Here is a 23,161-nt window from a genome sequence, read left to right on the forward strand (position 1 = left end):
TACCAGTATTGCCATGTTCAGAGGTTTAAAAAGAACAAATAAACAAAACAAAAAAACTTGGACTTAGAAAAGTAATGTTTTCCCAAAGTCTCACCAAATAAGGCATGGTTGAGTTCTACAGTTTACTATCCAACCACTTTAGTTATATAACACATTGGGAAAATGGGAAAAGTATAGTAAGAAACTGGAAGTTTAAAAGGCCCTTAGAAATGAGAACAAGGTTCAAGTTATAAGTTCACAACCCTAAACATACTAACTTCTCAGGACTGTAAGATGACTATCATATCACTTACCTTTAAGAAAAGATGGTTCAGTATTATGTAAATTGATCATCTAATGGTATTTAAAATTATTTTTTCTTACTAAATTTAACTCCTAAAAATTCATTCTGATTTCAAATATCAAGTCTGAAGATTTCAGTATATTTAATGCAATATGTAAATGACTTTTAAGCCGGGTGGTGGTGGCGCACGCCTTTAATCCCAGCACTCGGGAGGCAGAGGCAGGCGGATCTCTGTGAGTTCGAGGCCAGCCTGGTCTACAAGAGCTAGTTCCAGGACAGGAACCAAAAGCTACAGAGAAACCCTGTCTCGAAAAATCAAAAAAAAATGACTTTTAATATCTAAATATGGTATACAAATTCGATCTTACAAAAATTAAAAGTCAAGCTCTAGATTTTATGCACGTATAACACACCCTTTGTAGGAACCCTCAATTTCCTCTCATTTGTCAAATCCATTTGACCAGAAATTTTCATACTGGGGCAGACAAAACACCAAACTCTTCTAGTCTGTTAGCTGTGATGCCTCTATTGTAACAATAATCTACTAATCCTTAATATTGTTGTGGAACTATGCCTCAAACCAATATACAGGTTTAGTTAAAAAAAAATACCTACTACTAGCAGCCAAGATCTACTATCAGAAACATCATGGGATTAACCAGGAGCACACAGTAACATGGAAATGCTTCAAGGTCCAAGGATTTCAAGTTTCTAAGTAAGCTCCTTGGCTGGACAATGCTCCACACCGTAGTTTACAGAGTATCTGCTCTTTCTTAACTTAATGCTAAATCACATTTGCCAATCTTCCCAACCAAACAGTAAGCTCAACAGTGTAAAGACCAAGGTTAGTTACCATGTTCACCTCCCAAACCAAGCTCAACACCGCCACTCAAATATTTGTAAGATCAATGAATGATTTCCTTAGTCTTCCTCCTCCTCTAACTGTTTTATACTACAAAATTTGCAGTATTCCATTTCAGTCCATCTAAAACGTCTGCCTTACTTAATACCAATATGATCTCAAAGTATATACAAGAAGGGAGAGAGCTCTACATCAGTGGTTCTCAACATGAGGGTCATGACCCCTTTGGGGTAACATCAGATATTTACAACAGTAGCAATATTACAGTATAAAGTAGCACCAAATAATTTTGCAGCATTAGGAAAGTTGAGAACCACTGCCAAAAAAAGAGGGGGAAGACATTCTTTTTTGTTCAAATCCAAATGTACCTCTGAGTAGTAGAATTTTAAGAAGTAGAACCTGCTAAGACAAACTTTTAAAGGAAATTCAGCACACAAGGGGTTGACTGAGAGTATCTAAATCTAGCCTAACCTTTCTTGGAAATGCCTTAACAACATTACCACTTCCTGACACCCCAAAAAACTGTCAGGCATGCTTCTCATAAGTTCTCTTCGTCCTCATTCCTCTCTGGTCTTAAGACTTCCATCACAACATATTCAAAACCATTTTTAACTAGGTTATCTCTATGCCAAAACAATATTTAATTTAGAAATGTGCCTGTATAGATCTTTAATGGTCACAAAAATACCTGTATCACATCTTATCTGTACAAATCCACCTGAAGATTCTTATCAAAATATTTCAGGGATATGAGTTACAAAAGTATTACTTTGGTCAAAAACACTAGTTACCACAGAGTAATTTTTCTAAAACCTTGTTCACTTTAAAGCTCTGTTATTTATTTTTACCTGCACACTCTGTGAGAAATTCTATTTTTTTCACAAGGTTGTATTCTGTTTTACACTTAACATGGTCATCAGTTTCAGACAGTGAGTTATATATCTACTCAGCATTCAGGAAGCTGGGCTGAGTGGGTGAGGGTAAAGACAAGGGAACATTAAAGTAGGATTCTTAGAATCATCTCTACCACTGGGACTTTCCTAGCATTTGACTAATCCATCTCCTAATTTTAGCATAAACTTTTTGTACATGGGCTTCTTTTGTTGATTTTGTTTTCAGAGATAAGTGTTAAACCCAGAACCTTCATCTATGCCAAACAAGCATCATACCATGAAGCAACATCCCTAGCCCCAAGTTATTTCTATGTACATTTGATTGTTGAAAGCATAATACAATTTCTAGTAATATAGCAAAGAAGCCTAGAAATGTATCAATTTCACTAACTGTAACAAAAAAAATGCCTAATTCTGCTTATAATTTAATAAGAGAAAGGGGGAGTGATGGAGCCAGCAAGATGATTCAGGGACAGTTGTGTAGGTCTGACAACCTAAGCTTGATCTCCAAGACCCACACAGTGGAAGAAGAGACTTCCATATACTGGAAGGGCTCCTGAGGACTATTCTCTGATTGCAGCACAAGCGGACCCACACACGCATACATACAAACATATACATACACAAGTATAAAAAATAATTTTAAAGGAAAAGAATTAATCTTCATATGTAACCTTGTCAAAGTTCCACTTTCACCATTAACAATGAAAAGATGCTACAATAGCAGTAGTTAGAAACTACAGATAGAGCTAATCATTTTTCAACATTTTACAGTATTTGGGGGCATTTTTATACTTCAGAAACCAGTGTTAGTGATATGTAATGATTCAGTAAAATTGAGCTTTCTACTATGTAGTTAAAGAAATGAATTATTTCTACTATAGCATGATTAACCTAGAAGACAAAAGAAGTAGATAAAACATTATACTAGTTATAAACCAAAAGGCTCACCAATCTAAGATTTGTTTTCCACAATCACTGTTACTGTTCTTATTTAAGTCAAGAAAAATTCTTTTTATAAAGTGTTTAATACTTGGCTGTCATTTTCTTTTTGGTTTTGACACATCTGACTACCTCAAGGTAGCCTTGAATTCACTTTGTAATCTAGGCTGGCCTTGAACTAATAACTCTCCTTCCTGTCTCCCAAGAGCTAATATTATAGATATGCACTGCCACAACTGACTAGAAACTGTTTTATGGTTAAATAAAGTGAAAAAGATGATTATGAAACAGAAAAAAGAAGCATAAAAATATCTGTAACATGTTAGGCTAGGAAAATGGTTAAAGGTAATTTTATACTGGGGTATAAGCTAATAGGATATAACGGTCATGACTTTACTTATGAATCAACACAAAAAATTACACTTGGTTTTTAAGATAAAATGTTTGGGAGAAGTAAAGAATAACAATCTAATAGATATGAGTTAAACAAAGGAAAAATATAATTTATTTTTACTGAAAACATAGAGAAATTAAAGAATTTGTTCTAGTAAAACTGCTTCAACTTGATCACATTTTTAATTCAAATTTCCTCAAATCTCAAATAGTTGTCACAGGAAAAAATACAAGGCTGGTCATAATGGCTCATATCCTGTAATGGCTCATATCTCTATTTTCAATACTTGGGATGCTGAGTCTGGATGATTTTAATGAATTCAAATCTAGTTCAGGTTACATAGTGAGATGGTGAATTTGAGGCTACCTAGTACTACATAGAGAGACCCTGTCTCAAAAAAACATCTTTATTATACTTTTTGAGGTCAGGGCAACTGTATATTTAATTATTTTCAGTTCAGCTGCACTCAAATTATGAGACTTTACCAAGCTGATATAATAAAGTGAAATCAGGCCACCCAGTGGTAAATATGATGTACTGCATGCATGAAGACGGGCTTCCATCTCTAGACTGCAAACTAGTATTAGAATAAGACAAAGTTTGACTTCAGATAATCTGGACATTAATAGTACAAACACTGAAATACATACTGAAAAGAGTTCTATATAACTATCAATAAACAAAGACAATGGACAATATTTATAAATCATTTAGAGAAGTATATTTTTAAACAAAAAAGAATGGTAACAAAAGTTCTCAAAATAACATACACATTAAAGCTATATAAGCTACCTTACAGACTAAAAAGTCCAAATACCTTATATTAACAAATAAAAACTGAAATGGACTATATCTGCTTTCCCAAAATAATACTGCTAATTAAAGACAAAGCTAACTAAAAAGAATCCTTTCTCATAGTTTTACATACATTCACTTCCACTCGTTTCTGGAAACAACAGTGAAGTTGCTACATACACACACACACACACACACACACAAATGCATGCATACTACTAAGGAAAAAAACTTTCTGTGTAGAATCTAGTTTTCATCTTATCATTTTAATTAAATCATTGGTCATCTTAAGTATAAATATCTTAACCTGTACCTAGTAAGTAGGCTTTGTAGCATCAGAATTACTTTAAGAATAATTGTTTTTGAGTGTTTAATTAGCCTTTAAAAACTAAACTGGGACAGTAAAGATGGCGCAACAAGTGTTTGCTGTCAAGCCTGTCAACCTGAGTGTGATCCTCAGGACACACATAGCACAAGCAGAGAACTAATTCCAGATAACTGCCCTTTCACCTTGCGCACCTTAGCAGGTATGCATGCATGCATGTGCATATACACATGAAAAGAAAAGATAAAAATTTTAAGTACTAAAATAAAACTACACTTATTTTACATAAATGCTTAAAAATCAAATGCATGTTGTTAACAGATATCCCAATAAAAGAATTATCTCTAAATTACATCATTAAAACTGCCACCGGGTTCCAAAACTATTTTAAGCCACAATACTACATGACCTTTTCCTATATGCAAATCTCAGTGACAGACTCTGCAGCTATTAAAAAATAAAAAGAACCAATATCTTTCAGTTATTTCATATTTAGGGTTAACACTTTCTGCTCTTAGCTGTCCTTATTTTTCAGATCACATAGAGTCTACTATAAGAATTTATGAAGAGTTATAAAGTTTACCATTCACATTAATAAAAGTTTGTATTTGGAGATCCCAAAGTACTGAATGACTGAATGACCCTGTTTCTGTTCTAAATTGAACTCATCTACACTAAGATTCTTAGTCAAAAGAAGAGGACCCAATTAATAATATTCACCCTCAAATATTTCACATTCTATTATCCTCTAGTACAAGAAATTTAACAGCCCACGGGACTCTCTGAAGAGAACCCAAAGAAGCACACCAGCGATGGTGATTTCTCACCACATCCTCTATCCATATCCCCGGAGAAGTGCAGTTCTACTGCAGCACAAGTACTCCAGACACAACTCTTTACACCATTCTATAGCGTTTCAATTAAACTTCAATTAACTGGCAAGAAATAAAAGTCAACAGTACAATTAATGTTTAGAGGTCAAACTCCCAGTATTGGTAATAAAATAATTTACAAGAAGTAATTGCTAAATCATTTCTCCTTAGCCTACTATTAGGAAGCAAGATCAACTGTGACATGAAAACACAAAAAAATCTGAGAAGAATGTGACATTCATATATCAGTATTTAACAGTAACTTTTAATGACAGAATTAGCCAAGATACTGTTTCATGTAAGATTAACAATGATTCTAAGTAGATAAAGGCACACAGCAGGTATATACAAGGTTCTCTTATTGACTTGATACATTCACTTTTCCCTTTACATCATTTAAAAACAGACTTCAAAATTCAAAAAGCCTAAAGCATTACCCCAGCAATCTTAACTATTTTTAAATCCGCATGTTTTCTGAAGATGGGAATGCTCTGTCCTTGAAGTTGTAGACCAGCAGTTCTTACCTGCATGCTTCTGCTTCTAGCCCCCAAAAGATAAGCGGCACCATCCGTAGACATTGTTGGTTGCTCACACTAGGGGGAAAAGGCTACCGTCTTCTATTGAGTAAAGATGCTGCTAAAATCTTAAACTATCTAACCCAGGATGATAACAGTGGCAAGGCCTGGGGGTGTATGCACATCTGTTCCACTGCAATGACCAATCTATTCTGCAGCTAATACATAGAAGGCAATTATGTCTTACTTAAATTTATGTTTGATATCTGCAGAATCTTACACACGGCAGACGCTTAAATGAATAAAGCAAAGTATTTTGTGTGTAGCCATTTTAAATCTAACTCTGTAGTAACTCCCAGTACTAAATCTCAACTCAGGAAATACAGCCCTAAGATTCTGAGGCTATGGATCTAGATAAATGGAGATATTTGGAAATTCTGCCAAATCCTTTTCAGGTTTCCTTAATACTGAAAATCGAGATACTATAGATTTTTGTCATCTGATTATTCCACACAATTTAGGAGTAGCTATTACAATGGTATAAAATAAAAGGCTCATGAAGATATTCTAGCACATCTTTCATCAACAACAAGAAAATTGTGTCCTACTTGTTACAACCCAGATATAGTGAGAAACAAACATGAACATTCGGAATACAAAGTAACTTCAACACATTGTTTTACGGTCAAGTTTAGCTGATGGTAACAACGTAAAAATCTTCTCAGAGGCTACCGAGAGAAAGCTCAGAACCTCAGTATGTGGATGACAGAAGATTTAGCAGGTCCCCTTCTCAAGAGGATGTCCCAGAACGTTACCCACCCAGGTTTGTCACGGAGATGCTGTTGTGATTGGCTCGGTAAGCCAGATTCTACTCAACCAGGCAAACACGACCACTTCTGGGGTGGCGTAACCCCTGAACGTGCACAAACTTACCTGGCAAGAAACCTCTCGTGTAAGTGGTTGGGAGGTGTGGGAGAACCCGGACAAAGGAACAACCTGAGCACTTGTTAGGGTCCCCACACACAGTGGCCCTGACTCCTCTGTCGTGTTGGATGCGCTCCGGCCAGTGCGGCCGAAGTGGGTGTGGGGCAGCGGAAAGGAACATGTCCAGGCCTGAGAGGGCCTGCGTGGGGACCAGCGGGAAAGGACAGGGAGAGAGCCGGAGCCCAGACAGGGCCTCTAGGCCCGGGCCGAGGGCATGTCACCCACCTGCGCGACCTCTTCGCCATCCTTCAAGTACCGCATAGGCGCGGGCTGGGCGGGGACGCGGGTCAGCCTCCTCCAGCCTCGGGCGAATGCTCCCTCTCCGAGACCCTCCCGCCGCTTCCCCCTCTCCTTCCCTCAGGTGGCCGGCAGAGGAAGGCAGGCCCGGTCAGGTCCGGGACCGAGGGGCGGACCAAAGACCCGCTGCTCCTAGCCGCGGCCCGGCCCGGCCAGGGATGCCCTCACCATGTCAGGAGGCGTGCTCCCGCCCTCCGCCCGCCCCTCCCGCCGCCTCCGCCTCCGCCTCGGCGCTGCAGGCCCGGCGCGGCTCCGTCACGGGCGCCGACCCCCGCCCTCTCCCCGCAGCGAGCAGCTCTGCAGCACTCGCAGCCTCCTGCAGGGTTTTGTCCGCACCGCCGAATCTCGCGCCTAGCCTCCCTCAAGAGCCGCCGTTTGAATCTGCGCACGCGGCCCCGAACCTCATTGGCTGGGGCGGCTGCGCGAGGGGGGGGCGTGGAGCGGGGGCGGGGCGGGGAGCGCGCGCGCGGCGGAGGGCGGGGCCGGCGGCGCTGGAAGCTGGGACTGGAACTCGCGGGAGTCGGGGGAGCGAGCGCCGCGGAACCCGAGGGAGGCGCGAGGCCCGGTTCGCGGCCCGGGCGGCTGACAGGGCCCGGAACGCTGTCTGGGCCGCACGGCGGTGGGGGCGCCCCACGCGGAGGTTGCCGGGAAGGCGAGTTTCTGCACTGCGGGGCGTGGGCCGGAAGCCGCCCCGGGACCGATCCCGCCACCGCCACCTCCGGAGCGGTGCGGAGTGTACCCCTGGGGCGGGGACACCCGGGGTCCTGGGCGGCGGAGGACCTCGCGGGCCCTCGTTCGCGCGCCGTGAGCCTCACCACTTAGGGGGCGCGGTCTTCCACTTAACCTTCTAGCCAGAAATTTGGCGCGGCCGTTATTTTTTAAGCATGTGTGAACTAGTTTTGCTCAGAAATGACGAGGACAGTGCCCAAGACCCTGTGATAGCATCACTTGTTTCCCCCAAAAATGAATAAAAGTGAGACAAGGGGAAGGGATTGTTATCTGGAGATTGGAGTGGAACGGGAAATGGTCGGTGCTCAAGAAGCTTAACCACCTATTCCATCTGCAAAGGGGACGGGATGCTATGCGCGGTGGAGGGGTGGAGGAGCCCCGAGCCGGGAACTGCCCCGGAAAGCTGCAGTAACCTGGCAATCCTGCATAAGGAAAGGAGCTTCTTGCGGTTTCAGCTTCTCTAGCAATTAGGAATAACACGGCTAAAGAGGCATACAAGGAGATTATTAACTACAGTAACGACTGGACACGGTGAAGAGCCCAAATTTGCAAGGCACCATGCTCTGCTGCATAGAGTGCTGACCCACAGGTTAATATTGTAACAAACTAACATTTTTGCTATTTTGAAACTGTACGCATCGTCTTTTGCAAATCAGAGGTACAGGTGCAAATACAAATCAAGATGAGCTTCCAGTTCGATGCCATCAGGTAGATACACTAGCTTTAAAAAAAAACAACTTCCTTTTTCTCAAGGTATAGATTCTGGGAAGGAAACGCACTTTTAAAATATTATTTTTATCTTCTGGGTAACTTAGTAAGGTCTAATGAGAAAGATTTATTTAGAAATTAATATTTTTTAGGTAAGCGGTGTTATGTAAATACCCCAGGCTGACCTCAAACTCACCGAGGAGCCCAGGCTCCTTCATGATTTTCCTATCTCTGCTTCTTCCGGGCTAAATTGTGGAGTTCTTTAGTCTTCCAATGTTATTGGGAATCAGTGCCTTCTTATTTACTCTTGGGTCATACATTATTCTATTTATATTCTAACAGGAAGCAAAACTGCTGTGTTTAGTTTTGTACAGACTACCTTTGTAGAACTTGGAGGCAAGTGTTTTTAGATTTTGAAGTTAAATTCTTTCCCTTCGTTTTATATAGAGGAAAATTCTCCAAAAGATAGTATTACCTTTGCATGTTATTATAAAGTTTATTTTTAAGAAACCTAAAAAGATGCGAAATGATTTAAATCTTATAAAACTAGATGAAGTATGAAATTAAAATAGTTCACAGCCATTTGTATAAACTAGCTCAAATGTATCAAACTAATTTGAGGGTTTTCTTTAAAAGTAAACGTTTAGAGTTGGGGAGATGGCTCAGTGGGTAAAGCACTTGCCTTACTCGTGTGAGGACCCGAGTTCAAATCTCCAGAACTTACCTAAGTCAGGATCAGGGAGCACGTGTATAGAAGATTGGAAGTATGACCCTGCCCAGCGCCTTCCCTTGAGGCGCCAGGCAGTTGACTTTGTCAAGGTGAGCAAATAAAAGGTCCCGGGGTATAGGGGAGAAGGAGGGAGGGGAGGGAGGGAGGGAGGTTGGTTGATTGAGATGCACGTCCTGTGGGAAAAGGCAAATCTGTCCAGGTGGGTGTCCTATTTGCCACCTGGGGCCATGGTGATGCTTGGGCCTGAGCTACTACCAAGGGCCATGTCTGGGTCCGTGGTCCAGCGGCAGCTACGATCTGCATTGATGTCCGTGGCTCCTTTACCACTGAAGATTGTGAGGGAGATGGCCCCACCACTCACTGGCCTCAGCTCTCGGGAGACCGGGTCCCGCCCCTCATCGGCTGCTGCACTGGGAAAAAGGGCCTTGCACCTTGCCTGGGCAGCACAGTAGAGCTGACCCTGTCAACAGAAGGGGTGGGGACAGGCAAAGGCGAGCTGGTCCGGTCATGGGAGAACTAGCCATGCAGCGAAGTGGACAAGGAAGGGATGCCCTTCCCCCACCCCTCCCTCACCACCTGTGGCAGGTAGGAGAGCTGGCCCTGAAGATCATGAGAGCAGGAAAGCTATCCGTGCCCCTCACCGGCTACAGCACTCGGCAGAGTGGACCCTGCATCTTGCCTGGGCAACGCAGTAGAACTGGCTCTCGGGTGGTGTTTGTGTGAGTGAGCCCTGAGGGCAGCGCATGTTCTCCTGCTTTGGGTGAGCTAGCTGGAGCATTGCTAGAGAGCTCACCCTGGTGGTGAGGATGGCAGATAGCTGGCAGGTTGTCCACCCAGGCCCAGAATCAGGGCTGAGTTGGCTCACCTGCAAACCCACTCCATCTAGTATCTGCTGGAGCACATGAAGGGGCTGGTCCTGCAGACCCAAAGCTGCAGGACCTCCACAACACAGGGCAACAGCAAGATATCAGAGAGGAGTCGCAGTGAAGGCCCAGTATCAATAGTGTAACAGAAGCCAGAGGCCTCGAACCAGACTCTGCAATGAACACTTGCAAGTAAAGATATATGAACTCACTGCGTCACATGACAGCTTCCACAACAAGGTTTTTCCTTCTTTTTTTTTCCTCTTAAATTTTATTTTATTATTTTTGGGGGGTTGCAGAGGGAAGATACAAAGGGATAGGGAGATAAATAGGATCAAGATGCATGATGTGAAAGACACAAAGAATAAAAAAGTAATAAAAATTCAGAGATTTTATTTTATTAAAGAACTCTCAAAATTCAATGAGAGGAATAAAAGCAATTAAAATCTACAAAAAAATGACTAGATTAAGTTGCCAAAAAAGGTAGAAAAGTGAACTGAGTGTGGTGGTTCACACTTGTAATTCAGCAGCTGGAAAAGCAGAGGCAAGTGAACCGGGAGTTCAAGGCCAGCCCAGCCCAAGCTAAAAGAAACCCTGTCCCAGAAAGAGAAAAAAAGAAAGGAAGAAGGGGAAAGAAAGAGAAAAAAGTAACAAGCACATGACAATATGTCTCACTTCGTTAAATCATTAGAAAACTGCAAATTTCAACCACAAAGAAACCAGAAATACAACCCCCAAACTAAAAAAGCCCAGGCAAAAGAATTATGAGTTCTACACCAACCTAAGTTACACAATGCAACCGTGTCTAACAATGTGTAATAAAAATACAACCACAATGAGATGCCATCGAAAGAAAGGAAGGAAGAAAGAAAGAGGGAGACAGAGAGAGAGAGAGAAGACAAAATTGTCAAAACAGAACCACCTGCTTTGCTTGTAGGAACGCAGGTGGGTTAAGTGCTTTGGAAAGCATTTATAATTTTTACAAACTGGGGCTGGAAAGATGGCCCAGTGGTTAAGATCACTTGCTCCTCTTCCAGGGAACCTGGTTTCAATTCCTAGTCCACTTAGTAGCTCACAGTAAATGGTAACTCCTGTTCCAGAAGATCTGATGCCCTCTTCTGGCCCCCACTGACACTGCAAGAAAAAAAGTGTGTGTGTGTGTGTGTGTGTGTGGTGTGTATCGAAAAATGGAAAAGCCAAGCATGGTGGCACATGCTTATGATCCCAGCTGAGCCAGAGGATTGCTATGAGTTCAAGGCCAGCTTAAACTACATAATGAATTACAAACCAGCCTGAGCTACAGAGTGAGACTATCTCAAAACAAAACAAACATAAACAAGAAGGGATAGCTTTCTTACTTTCTCCTCAGCTGAGAACGGTTTAGACAGACAGTTAACACTTATGTCAAACTTTCCCAATGAAAATTTCTTTAAGTTATCTTTATACTCACATTCCATGATAAATTTATTTTGTTGGTCATGTTCTCTGGGATTTGTTGTTCTTACTGTTGTTGTGCTGGCTTTTCAAACAGAGTCTTCATAACTTGGACCAGCTTCCTATTGTCTCAGCCTTCCAAGTGCTGGGATTGCAGTCATGTGTTCCCATGCCTGGCTGTTGACAGAGATTTCTGTCCCACCCAGTCCCATAGCTGTTCAATCCCAAAGAAACACACAGAGGTCTATGTTAATTAACTTACATTAGCCCATAATTCTTGTCTGTGTTACTGTGTTAGCCACGTGGCTTGGTACCTTTTATCAGTGATTCATTTTCATCTTGCTTCCTCTGACTGTGCACTGACTGTTTCCTCTTCCCAGAATTCCCCTGTTTTGATTGCCCCACCTATACTTCCTGCCTGCTACTGGCCCATTAGCATTTATTAAAGCAGTACAAGCAACAAATCTTTACAGGGTACAAGGCCATTGTCCCACAGCACTTTCTCCCCCTTTTTATTCAAAACAAAATCTCTGAATCTAACCTCCTTTGTTTAGCTTTTTGTCCTGACCATTATTTATAGCAACTTGTAACCAACACTATACACAAAGACAAACATCCATAATCCATTTTTTGGGAATATGGGCATAGTTTTCTAGGCTACTTTCTGCTGATTGGGGGCACTGATAATATTATGGGGACCTAAAGAAAATTTAGAATTATGATCAAGTCCTGACTGGAGTATTCTGTGAGACTTGATCATCTCAGCCAGCAGTCTTGAAACTGTTCCGGATATAAAACTCAGACATCTGGGCCATCTGCTCTTATGGGAGATTTCTCAGGGAGTCTTCCTTGATCAAACCTTATTTTTTTTCTTAACCCAGAATAAATCCACAGCCTCTCATTTCCTGTGGAAACAAAAGCAAAACATCTTCACCAAAGTAACATATCATATGACTTAAATTTTGACATTTGTTGACAGAGATTTCTGTCCTGCCCAGTCCCACAGCCATTCAATCCCAAAGAAACACACAGAGGTCTACATTAATCACAAACTGATTGGCTAATTAGCTCCGACTTCTTATTAACTCTTATAACTTATATTAGCCCATAATTATTGTTTGTGTTACCACACAGCTTGGTACCTTTTATCAGTGAGGCCTTCTCATCTTGCTTCTTCTATGTCTGGGTGACAACTACAGACTCAGCCTTTCCTCTTCCCAGAATTCTCCTGTTCCGGTCACCCCACCTATACTTCCTGCCTGGTTACTGGCCAATCGGTGTTTTATTAAAGCAATACAAGTGACAAATCTTTACAGAGTAGAAGATCATTATCCCACAGCACCTGGCAGACATTTTTATTATGAAAATTTTTTCCTATTGATTTTATTAAGCTCTACATTTTTCTCTGCTCTCCCCCCTTCCTCTCCCCTCCACTTCAACCCTCTCCCATGGTCCCTATGCTCCCAATTTACTCAGGAAATCTTGTCTTTTTCAACTTCCCATGGAGATTAGATCCATGTATGTCACTCTTATGGTCTCATGTTGTCTAGGTTCTCTGGGATTGTGAATTATAGGCTGGTTTGCTTTGCTTTATGTTAAAAGTCACTTATGAGTGAGTACATATGATATTTGTCTTTCTGGGTCTGGGTTACCTCACTCAATATAATGTTTTCAAGATCCATCCATTTGCCTGCAAATTTCAAGATGTCGTTATTTTTTTTCCACTGTGTAGTACCCCATTGTGCAAATGTACCACATTTTCCTTATCAATTCTTCAGCCAAGGGTCACTGAGGTTATTTCCAGGTTCTGGCTATGATAAACAATGCTGTTATGAACATAGTTGAACACATTTCCTTGTAGTATGGTTGAGCATCCTTTGGGTATATACCCAAAAGTGGTATTACTGGGTCTTGAGGAAGGTTGTTTCCTAAATTTCTGAGAAATAACCATACTGATATCCAAAAAGGCTGTACCAATTTGCACTCCCACCAGCAATGCAGAAGTGTTCCCTTTACCCCACAACCTCTCCAGCATAAGTTGTCATCAGTGTTTTTGATCTTGGCCATTCTTACAGGTGTAAGATGGAATCTCAGAGTTGTTTTGATTTGCAATTCTCTGATGGCTAAGGATGTTGAGCATTTTTTTAGGTATCTTTCAGCCATTTTATATCCCTCTGTTGAGAGATCTCTGTTTAGGTCTCTACTCCATTTTTTATTGGATTGTTTTTTCTTTTGATGACAAACTTCTTGAGTTATTTGTATATTTTGGAAATCAAACCTCTGTCTGAGGTAGGGTTAGTGAAGATCTTTTCCCATTCTGTAGCTACCATTTTGTTTTGATGACCATGTGTGTCCTTTGCTTTACAAAAGTTTTTTAGTTTCAGGAGGTCCCTTTATTAATTGTTTCTCTCAGTGTCTGTGCTACTTGGGTTATATTTAGGAAGTGGTCTCCTGTGCCAATGCATTCAAGTGTACTTCCCACTTTCTCTTCTATGAGGTTCAGTGTGATTGGTTTTATGTTGAGGTCTTTGACCCATTTGGAGTTTGGTGCATGGTGATAGATATGATCTATTTTCATTCTTCTACATGTTGATATCCAGTTATGCCAGCACCATTTATTAAATATGCTTTCTTTTCCCCATTTGATATTTTTGCTTTATTGTCAAAAAATCAGGTGTTCATACGTATGTAAATTAATATCTGGGTCTTCAATTTGGTTCCATTGGTCCTCCTCTCTGTTTTTATGCCAATACCAGGCTGTTTTTATTACTGTAGCTCTGTAGTAGAGTTTGAAATCAGGAATTGTGGCACCTCCAGAAGTTCCTTTATTGTACAGGATTGTTTTGGCTATCCTGGGATTTTTGCTTATAAAAATAATTTTTAAATGCCTTACCAGAGCCAGGATGTAATTCACCTACAAAGTAACTGCTTAGAATATATAAGCAACTTTGTTCTATGACTACTAACACACACATACACACAGTACAAACTTTACTAATCCTCTATCTTGCAATTGTTTAGTAAATTCCTCTCCCAGGGAGATGTACCAGTGACTTAGGTGCACCTTCTTCCCATCTTCTATGATGAAAGACCGAGAACTCCCCAGATTTGCTGATTTGAAAAGCTTTAAAACAGGAACATATACAGATATCAATAAATGAAATCTCTGTAGAATAAATAAATGAAGGCATGCAAATGATAGCCAAGCACTGAAATATGCATGCACACAAGAATGTGATAAAATATAAATTAAAGTATATTTGAAATGCCAGGTTACAGCTCCTGCAGTCCAAATTTTTTCTAGGTTCTGAGAACAGCATTTAAGTAATTCCCTGATACTGGTATTAAAAACTGATGTAATTCTTTTATAAAGCAATAATGCACAAAATCCATAAATCATGCACAGCCTTTGATAGATATTTAACTTAGGGCATAATTGAGTAGAGGAAGAAGAAAAAAATATGCCTGAATACTTATGGTTGTGTATTTCATTATAACCCCAAATGAGGAGCATTTGCACTTAGAGACTGACTTAAATGGTTCCTCAGCAAATAAGAGTCATATACAATTGAGATCCTATTAAATGGCTATTCTCCATCTAAGGTCTTTCCCATGATCTACATGCATTTATCTTGGATAATATTCACAGTTTCTTTAATCCTAACTACCCTGAGAAGCGTAGGTATTATTATTTTCAGTGGCAGACCAGAATGAGAGCCACGCTCCACTCTAATGCTTTAGTATCTAGGAGTGCTCAGCTATGAATATAGTGCACATGAGGTATAGCGATAGGAAGGAGCAGTGCAAAGAGATAGAAATGGGGCTTACAATAAGGGTGATATCACTTATATAAATAAACACTTGCAGTGAGCATGTGCCTATCATGCTAGAAAATAGCCTGTGGACTACATAAATTATTAACAATATTTAACTACAGAGAAAAAAATCAAAACAAGAGAGGTTTCAAAGTTTTTACTGTATGTTTTTATATTATTTGACTCTTAAAATATCAATTTTTTATTTTTTAAGTTAATAAATGCTAAAAATAACTCAAAGCCCTAAAAAGAAACAGCACAGGTGTGATGCCTGCTCTGTGGATCTCCAATGTCCCCAAGAGCCCATGTGTGAAAGGTTTGGCCCTCGGAGCAACACTGTTGACAGGTGGTAGAACCATTGAGAGGTTATTGGGAGTGTGTGCCCTAGGAGATTGTGAGACTCCGGACCCTTCCTTTTCTTCCTCTGTCCTAGTTCCTGGTGCTCTCCTGCTGTGATGTCCTTTCTCACCAGGCCCCAAACAAGGCCAACAACCACAGACTGTAAGTTCTTTTGGGTATCTCATTACTGCAGCAAAAAGCTAATAACAAGAGATATATGCTCACTCCTGCTTTAATAATGCTAAAAAAAGATATTCTCCAGCAAAAACGATGAGACTTTGCATTATATATTGGAAAACAAAACTCTAGCTGAGAACTAGAACTTGGATACAGATGCTTGCTCCAACCTGATTCCCCTCCCCCATATTTTTTACTAATCTCTACATTTAGAGTACTATTTAAAATTCGATGGAGATTATTAATAGAAGTCACACTATCTAACATAAGCAGCTCTAGAATTCTTAGTTCAACTTTTAAGTTTAAAAATAAAAGCAATTGAACTGCAAGAAAAAGTTGCCAGAGAGAAATGTTTCAGCCCATGTCTCCTTACTCTATTTTGGGGAGTAGATAAGACCCCCACCCCAAATCTATCCATGTCCTGATCCCTAGAACCTGTGAATGCAAACGTTATGTGGAGAGAAGGATCTTGCAGAAATGATTCCACTGAAGATCTTGATGTGCAGAATAATCTGGATTAGCCCTGCGGGCACCAATGACGAGGAATTTAAGAGAACAAGAGGGACGCAGAAGAAAGAGGTTACACTGCTGGCTGTAGGAGCACAGGAAAGGGTCATGAAGCAAGGGATTCCGGCAACTTCTAGGGACCAGAAAAACAAGAAAACGGATTCTCTCCCAGAATTTAGGAAAGGAATGCAGCCCTACTATTGTCTTGTTTTTAGCTCAATGAGATGCTTTTCTCACTCCTGACCTTCAGAGCCTTAGGATAAGAAATTTGTTTTGAATCACACATTTGTAGTAACTGCTGTTGCACCAATAGGAAATGAATTCACATCCTCTGAAACTTTCAACATTCTGGCCTGGGGTAATAAAAATCATGCTTTCTCTTCAAAAAGTGTTCTTTCACAGTGTTCATATGCTGGCCCTTACTGCAACGAGTAATTCTACTACCCAGTATTTGAAGGTGGAGGCCAGAAACTCCACACCAGGAGAGAGAATCTCAACATCCAAAATCTGAAATAACTTGCCAACCTATACCACACCCTCTCTTCAAAGCAAGGTTTCTATCATTTCCCTCACAGGAAAAATTTCATCCACCAACACGGGAGCATACGTGCCGCTCCTCTTCAGTGCTGAACTCTGCTCCTATCCTGACGCTGTCACCTTCTACTTTATAGACAATAATAGTTCTTGTCTTCTCAGCCTTTGTCTTCTCTACGGATGGCATATCTAGGCACTTCCACAGGGAATATTAATTTTAGAAATTTTAGGAGAAATCATGACTAATGAAGGTAATTACTGGCCTTTAGTTGTACTGGGAGTAGGAATATGTGACTCTTGTATAGTTTAAGGCGATACTACACAAGGAAGAAGCATTCTATGCTCCATGTAATTTTCAACCATTAGCATAAGTGAAAACCCTATTTTAATTCTTCAGGCCAAGATCCTAACCTCTTTTCACACATGAACTAGTTTTTACATGTCTAAAAACATATTGGAACTGACAAGCTAGATAACTCATCAGCTAAGGTGCTTCCCAGCTTGATGGCCCAAGTTTGATCCTGGTACCCACGTGGTAGAGAAAAGAACCAACTTCCACAAGTTGTTCTCTGACATCCACACATGCATGGGTCATGGTGTAGCCACACACATACACAGAGTCAGACAGAGTCAGAAAATAAGTAGGGGTGTGTGTGTGTGTGCGCGCGCGCGCGCGTGCGTGTATAGGTCACTGACTCAGTGAACCGTTTCCTGTGTAAGCCTCAGGACCTGAGTTTGGATTCCAGCACTCAAGTGAAATGCCAAGCATGGCATTGCAGACCTGTAATCCCCATGCTGGAGAAGTGGACACAGGATGTTCCCTGCTTGTTATCCAGCCAGTGAAGACCAATTGATGAGTTCTATGGTCAACAAGAGACCCTCTGTTTCTTCTCTACATTGTCAATAAAACATTGCATTAGCCCCATCTTCTGTTACTGTGATGAAATAGATTTATTTAGATCAAAGTTCTGGAAGTTCAGAATCCAAGATCAAGCTGGAGGAGCGCAGCTTTGGTTTGGCCCGCGGTGTCAGCCTAACTGTGGAGGGTCAAAATGCCAAGCATAAGTATAGGAGAATATCACATCAAAAACAGAAATCCAGAAGACAAGAGTTCTGGAAGTTTCTGAAGAGATGGCACAACTATCAAAAGACTTCTATGAAGCTTCTTCTTCCAGTGCAGCTGCTCTAAGGACCAAGCCTCAATGAATGAATCCTTTGAGGGACATACCAAGCACCTCCAAAACAAGGCAAGAAATAAAGTGCTTTACGAAGTTCTAAGTGGCCTATGAACTGCATCTTAGCCAACCTTGTCTTTGATGCCCTCTCCCTTTCTCCTTTTCAGTCAAATTCCTGCAGAGTATGTTGACCTCCATCCCCATCAACCTCCCACCCTCTAACACACTGACCTTGGCAACTATGGCCCAGATCCTATGTCTTTGGACGTTTGGAGAAAATGAATTACTCTTTGTTTTACTTAGAGTTTGTATAGCATTCAATTTCATTTATACTTTATTAGAAATTTATACTCTCTATATACTTATCTTTGATTTCTGTGATATCCTGTCTATAGTTTGCATTCCTCAGGCTCCTTTGTAAAGTCTGTCCTTTTATTTAATCTACACTTTAGACAGTCCCACCCACACTCATGATTTCACTTATATCCTGTGGTTAACAGTCATTTTCTTTTAGTTCCAAACCCATAACTCTGTATTTCTCCTTCTGGAAGCACTAACATACAGAGTTGCCAAGCCCACAGCAGAATTCACTTGTATCCAGTTCTAAATTAGCAGCACTGCCAGCCAGCCTCTCAGACAAGGGCCTACTCTCCACCAGCCAGCCTCTCAGACAAGGGCCTACTCTCACCTCTCCACCCCAACTACTTGTACATCTGTCCAAGCTGCCCTTTCTCACCCAGGCTTTTAACTGATCTCCCAGTCAGGTCCAATCCAATATACCTTCCACAAGCTGAGGTACCAGGGGATCTTTCAAAACATAAATCTGCTTATCTTCTGCCCTACCTACTTTAAAAAGCTAATGGAGGAACAAAAAGCAAATTAACTGCCTAAGGAGAAGGTCCTCAGAAGAAACGGGGCACTAATGAGTACAGATCTCTTTGGAGTTGATGAGAATTCTCTAAAATTGACTGGAAAAGTAACTGTACATCTGCCTAAACATGTTAATTTAAAAAATTTACCCGAATGCTTTAAATATGTGGGTCATACAGTAACACTGTGGGTTGTGTATGCTTTATCAGAAATAGTTGGGGGAAAAAAAGAAATACTTGGGAAGAAATGTTTCAGATTTAGGAATATTTACATACACTTAATATCTCAAGCTAAAAATGAGATTTGTTTCTTACATATGTGACCTGAATTTAACTTTGCGTGGTTTACTGTGGCAATCACATAAAGTCAGGTGTGTAGGGGCTGGAGAGATGGCTCAGTGGTTAAGAGCATTGCCTGCTCTTCCAAAGGTCCTGAGTTCAATTCCCGGCAACCACATGGTGGCTCACAACCATCTGTAATGGGGTCTGGTGCCCTCTTCTGGCCTGCAGACATACACACAGACAGAATATTGTATACATAATAAATAAATTAATTAATTAATTAAAATATTAAAAAAAAAGTCAGGTGTGTAATTTTCAGCCTACAGAGCTCACATTTGGGAGCACTGTAAACCAGATTCTCAGATATACGAGTGACTAACCTATACTGTCCTATGACAGAGTGACAGGAGACAAGATTGCTAATAGAGATAATTCAAGATGACTGACAGGAGAGAGCAATGCATTTATATAGGCTAGGAAAAGCTTATTTGTTAATATAATCAATTCCCACTTGCAGTTAATCTAAAACATACTTTACAAGTAGTATTAAAATAATCATGTGAGCATGTCATTTATGTATTGTTTTGTGTGCATGTTATTGCCAGGGTACAGGTAGACATAGCCATACTCAGCTTTTTACATGGTGGTGGGAGCTCAAGCCTAGATCCTATTGCTAGCAGAACAAGCTCTTACCACTAAGCCATCTCCTGAGGCCCCTTTTTTTTATTTACTTATATTTTAAATATAGAGTCTTATTATATAGTCCAGGCTGACTTTGAACTCCCAATCTTCCTACATAGCTTCCCTTTTGCTAGATGAGAGGCATGTACCACCATGCTCAGTTTACAATTTGGTTTTTATATCATCTCACTGAACTAAAATATATAATACAAATGTAACATCTACCAAAGAGCCCAATAACATTCCATAAGAAATATCATATGATAATCTTAAATTGAAAAGTAATTTCCTAAGTGAAACTTAAGTCAGACATTTGATTACTAGTCACTTTAAGAGAAACAAGAAAAGCGAGAGCCATTGGTACAGGGCTATAAGGAATCTCTATGATCCTTCTCTCTAACGATGAAAGAAATCAGGAGGTAGGTTTCTGGACTAGGGATGTAGCTTGGCTGGCAGAACAATCACCTAACATGCCTGGAGCCCTAGTTCAATTCTCCAGCACGACATTATAGGCAAGTGCCTGTAACCCCACTACACAGGTGGTGGAGATAGGAGGATCAGAAGTTCATGGTCATCTTTGAGTATTCAGCCTGAGCTACATGAAACTCCATCTTTAAAAGACAACAAAACTGAGGATTGGGTTCCAAGCCCTAATTTGACCTTTGCTTTATGTCATTTACATTCTCTCTGTGAATGCCTGCATGTGTATAAATACACTGAAATATTTAGTAACAGAGTTACCTTTTGATTCCAAAGCTCATATATCTGAGTTTTCATACACTCAGTACAACTTCTCATTATGTTAGTTTTCTCTTTCCCTAGCAACCATCTTAATACTCATTTACTTACTTACTCATGTGTAGAGACTGTATTCTGACAAGCCTTACAAAATTCTCCTCTTTCCCCATGATCACCACATCCATATAGAAAATACTAGGGTTTACGGTGTGGTGAACATAAGCATCTCACTTAATTTTTAAAAAAGATTTTAATTATGGGGGAGGGTATACAAGTTTAGTGCCTGAGGAAGGCAGAAGACAGTATTGAGCCACCCACTCACTACTGTGGGGGCTGGGAGGCAAACTCAGTTATTCTTCAAGAATAGTACCCAGGGGCTGGAGAGATGGCTCAGAGGTTAAGAGCACTGACTGCTCTTCCAGAGGTCCTGAGTTCAATTCCCAGCAACTACATGGTGGCTTACAGCCATCTATAATGAGACCTGGCGTCCCCTTCTGGCTTGCAGGCACAGGTGGAAGGAATGCTATACACATAATATAATAAATAAATATTTTTTTAAAAAAGAATAGTACCCATCTTAACTCCACCCAGTTCCACTTCATTTTGCTTGTCGGACTGGCCTTGCAAATAATTTTTTCGACGTGTTCAAAATTGATAGTTGATTTTTAAGGACCTAATAATTCTGTCTCAGCTAAGGGATCAGGAAGCATTCTCTAATCATTAGCACGTCAGCTTAGTTCTTCCAATAGGATACCACAGCTCCCAGCTCTCCTCTATGTCCACTTACTTGTTTTAATGTTTTTCTCTTCACTAAAATGTGAGCATAATGAAAGCAAAGAGGGCATACTGCTCAGACGAGCTTATTATTCCATATGGTTGCTTTTTTCTCCAGATCTCAACCTGTGGGTCATGACCCCTTTGGCAAACTTCTATCTCCAAATATATTTACAATTCATAACAGTAACAAGCACAGGATTAGGAAGGTTGAGAACCACTGTCCCAGTCTCATGTATCTGAGGGGGCTTGCACTTTTCTGATGTGGGAGTCTGCTGTTTTGTGTTGATTTCATTGGCTAAATAAAGAGACTGCCTTGGCCCTTTAAGAGGACAGAAAATTAGGTAGGCGGAGTAGACTGAACAGAATGCTGGAAGAAAGAAGCAGATTGAGGAGTCGCCATGATTCTCCTACAGGACACAGATGCAGGTTAAGATCTTCCCTGGTAAGACACCTCGTGGTGTTACAGGGATATTAGAGATGGGTTAGGTCAATATGTAAGAGCTAGCCAATAAGAGGCTGGAACTAATGGGCCAGGCAGTGTTTAAAAGAATACAGTTTCCGTGTAATTATTTTGGGGCATAAGCTAGCCATGCGGGCAGCCGGGTGCTGGGGATGCAGCCTCGCCGCTCCTACTACAACACTTCTCTTCTTAACTCCATCTCCCAAGCACTTGGATGACAGGTGCGCACACGTCTAGTTTACATGGTGTTAAGGGATAAAACCCAGTGCGCTGTGCATACCAGATAAGAACTCTACCAACCTAAGCTACGTCCCCAGACCTATTACTATGTTTTGCAAAGTACCTGACACATGATTCTACAGGAATTCTGGAAGAGCATATAGTACACAAACTACACCTTGAGAAACATGAGCCATGGACAGCCCTCCTGTCAAAGCGAGAGACCTATCCAGCAAATCAGTAGTCTAGTACTTTTGAATTGGGGGTATTAGACTTCTATCTCACTACTGATTCTCAAATTTCCCCAGATTAGTCACTGGGGAAAGTATGAAACCTTTTTCCGTAGAACCCCCACATTTGGAGGTAAGAAAAAAATCAACCCAAAATAGGAACTCGAGTAGAAAATTGGGCTTCAGAAAGCAAACTAGCCAAGTGGAATGAAATAAAAGCCAAGTTCTGTACTTTGAAATGAGTTCAAACTAAATTGGTGAACAGAAAATTAAGTTAGATTTAAATAATATTCAAAAGACTTAGGACAACGATATCTTACTCCTTTGCTAAATTATGAGTGTAGCATTGAGTTTAACAGCACAGGCGGTGTAGTCCTAAACATTTGGGTTTATTCCAGATACCACTCAACTACAAGATATTGGTGTTTTGTGACTTTTCCTAGGGAGATATGGGGGGGGGGGAACTATTCACTTCAAACAGCACCAACAACAGACCTAAGAAAGGATTCCACCCACGTCTACCTTGGCAAAGAGAGTCAATGGGTTTATACGGGACCATGGGTGAGAGGTTGATTACAGGAGCATAAGCCACTATACCAATTGCTTGCATAGCCTCAGGGAAGGGAGGCCTTGTGTCCTCCATCACACTGTCTTGGGCTGCAGCAAAGCCTGAGACCCAACCAATTTCTATGAGGGAGCCAGACTTGTGAGGGTTATTTCAAGACAGTACCA

At 40.8% G+C, this 23,161-nt stretch overlaps 1 protein-coding gene across 2 annotated transcripts in view; it reads right to left on the minus strand.

Annotated features, from left to right (window-relative positions):
* The window catches only part of Mybl1 (MYB proto-oncogene like 1), a 37,621-nt gene extending 30,285 nt beyond the window's left edge, over positions 1-7,336 (minus strand). Inside the window, exon 1 of one of the 2 annotated variants that reach the window (XM_075971344.1) lies at positions 7,091-7,336. In XM_075971344.1, the coding sequence (XP_075827459.1) occupies positions 7,091-7,110 (20 nt within the window). In that variant the 5' untranslated portion in view covers positions 7,111-7,336. The remainder of the gene's footprint in view (positions 1-7,090) is intronic. The other variant, XM_075971345.1, reaches the window with a different exon arrangement.
* Between the last annotated feature and the right edge of the window lie 15,825 nt (positions 7,337-23,161).

This window comes from Microtus pennsylvanicus, chromosome 5, assembly GCF_037038515.1.
Source record: "Microtus pennsylvanicus isolate mMicPen1 chromosome 5, mMicPen1.hap1, whole genome shotgun sequence".
NCBI lineage: Eukaryota > Metazoa > Chordata > Mammalia > Rodentia > Cricetidae > Microtus > Microtus pennsylvanicus.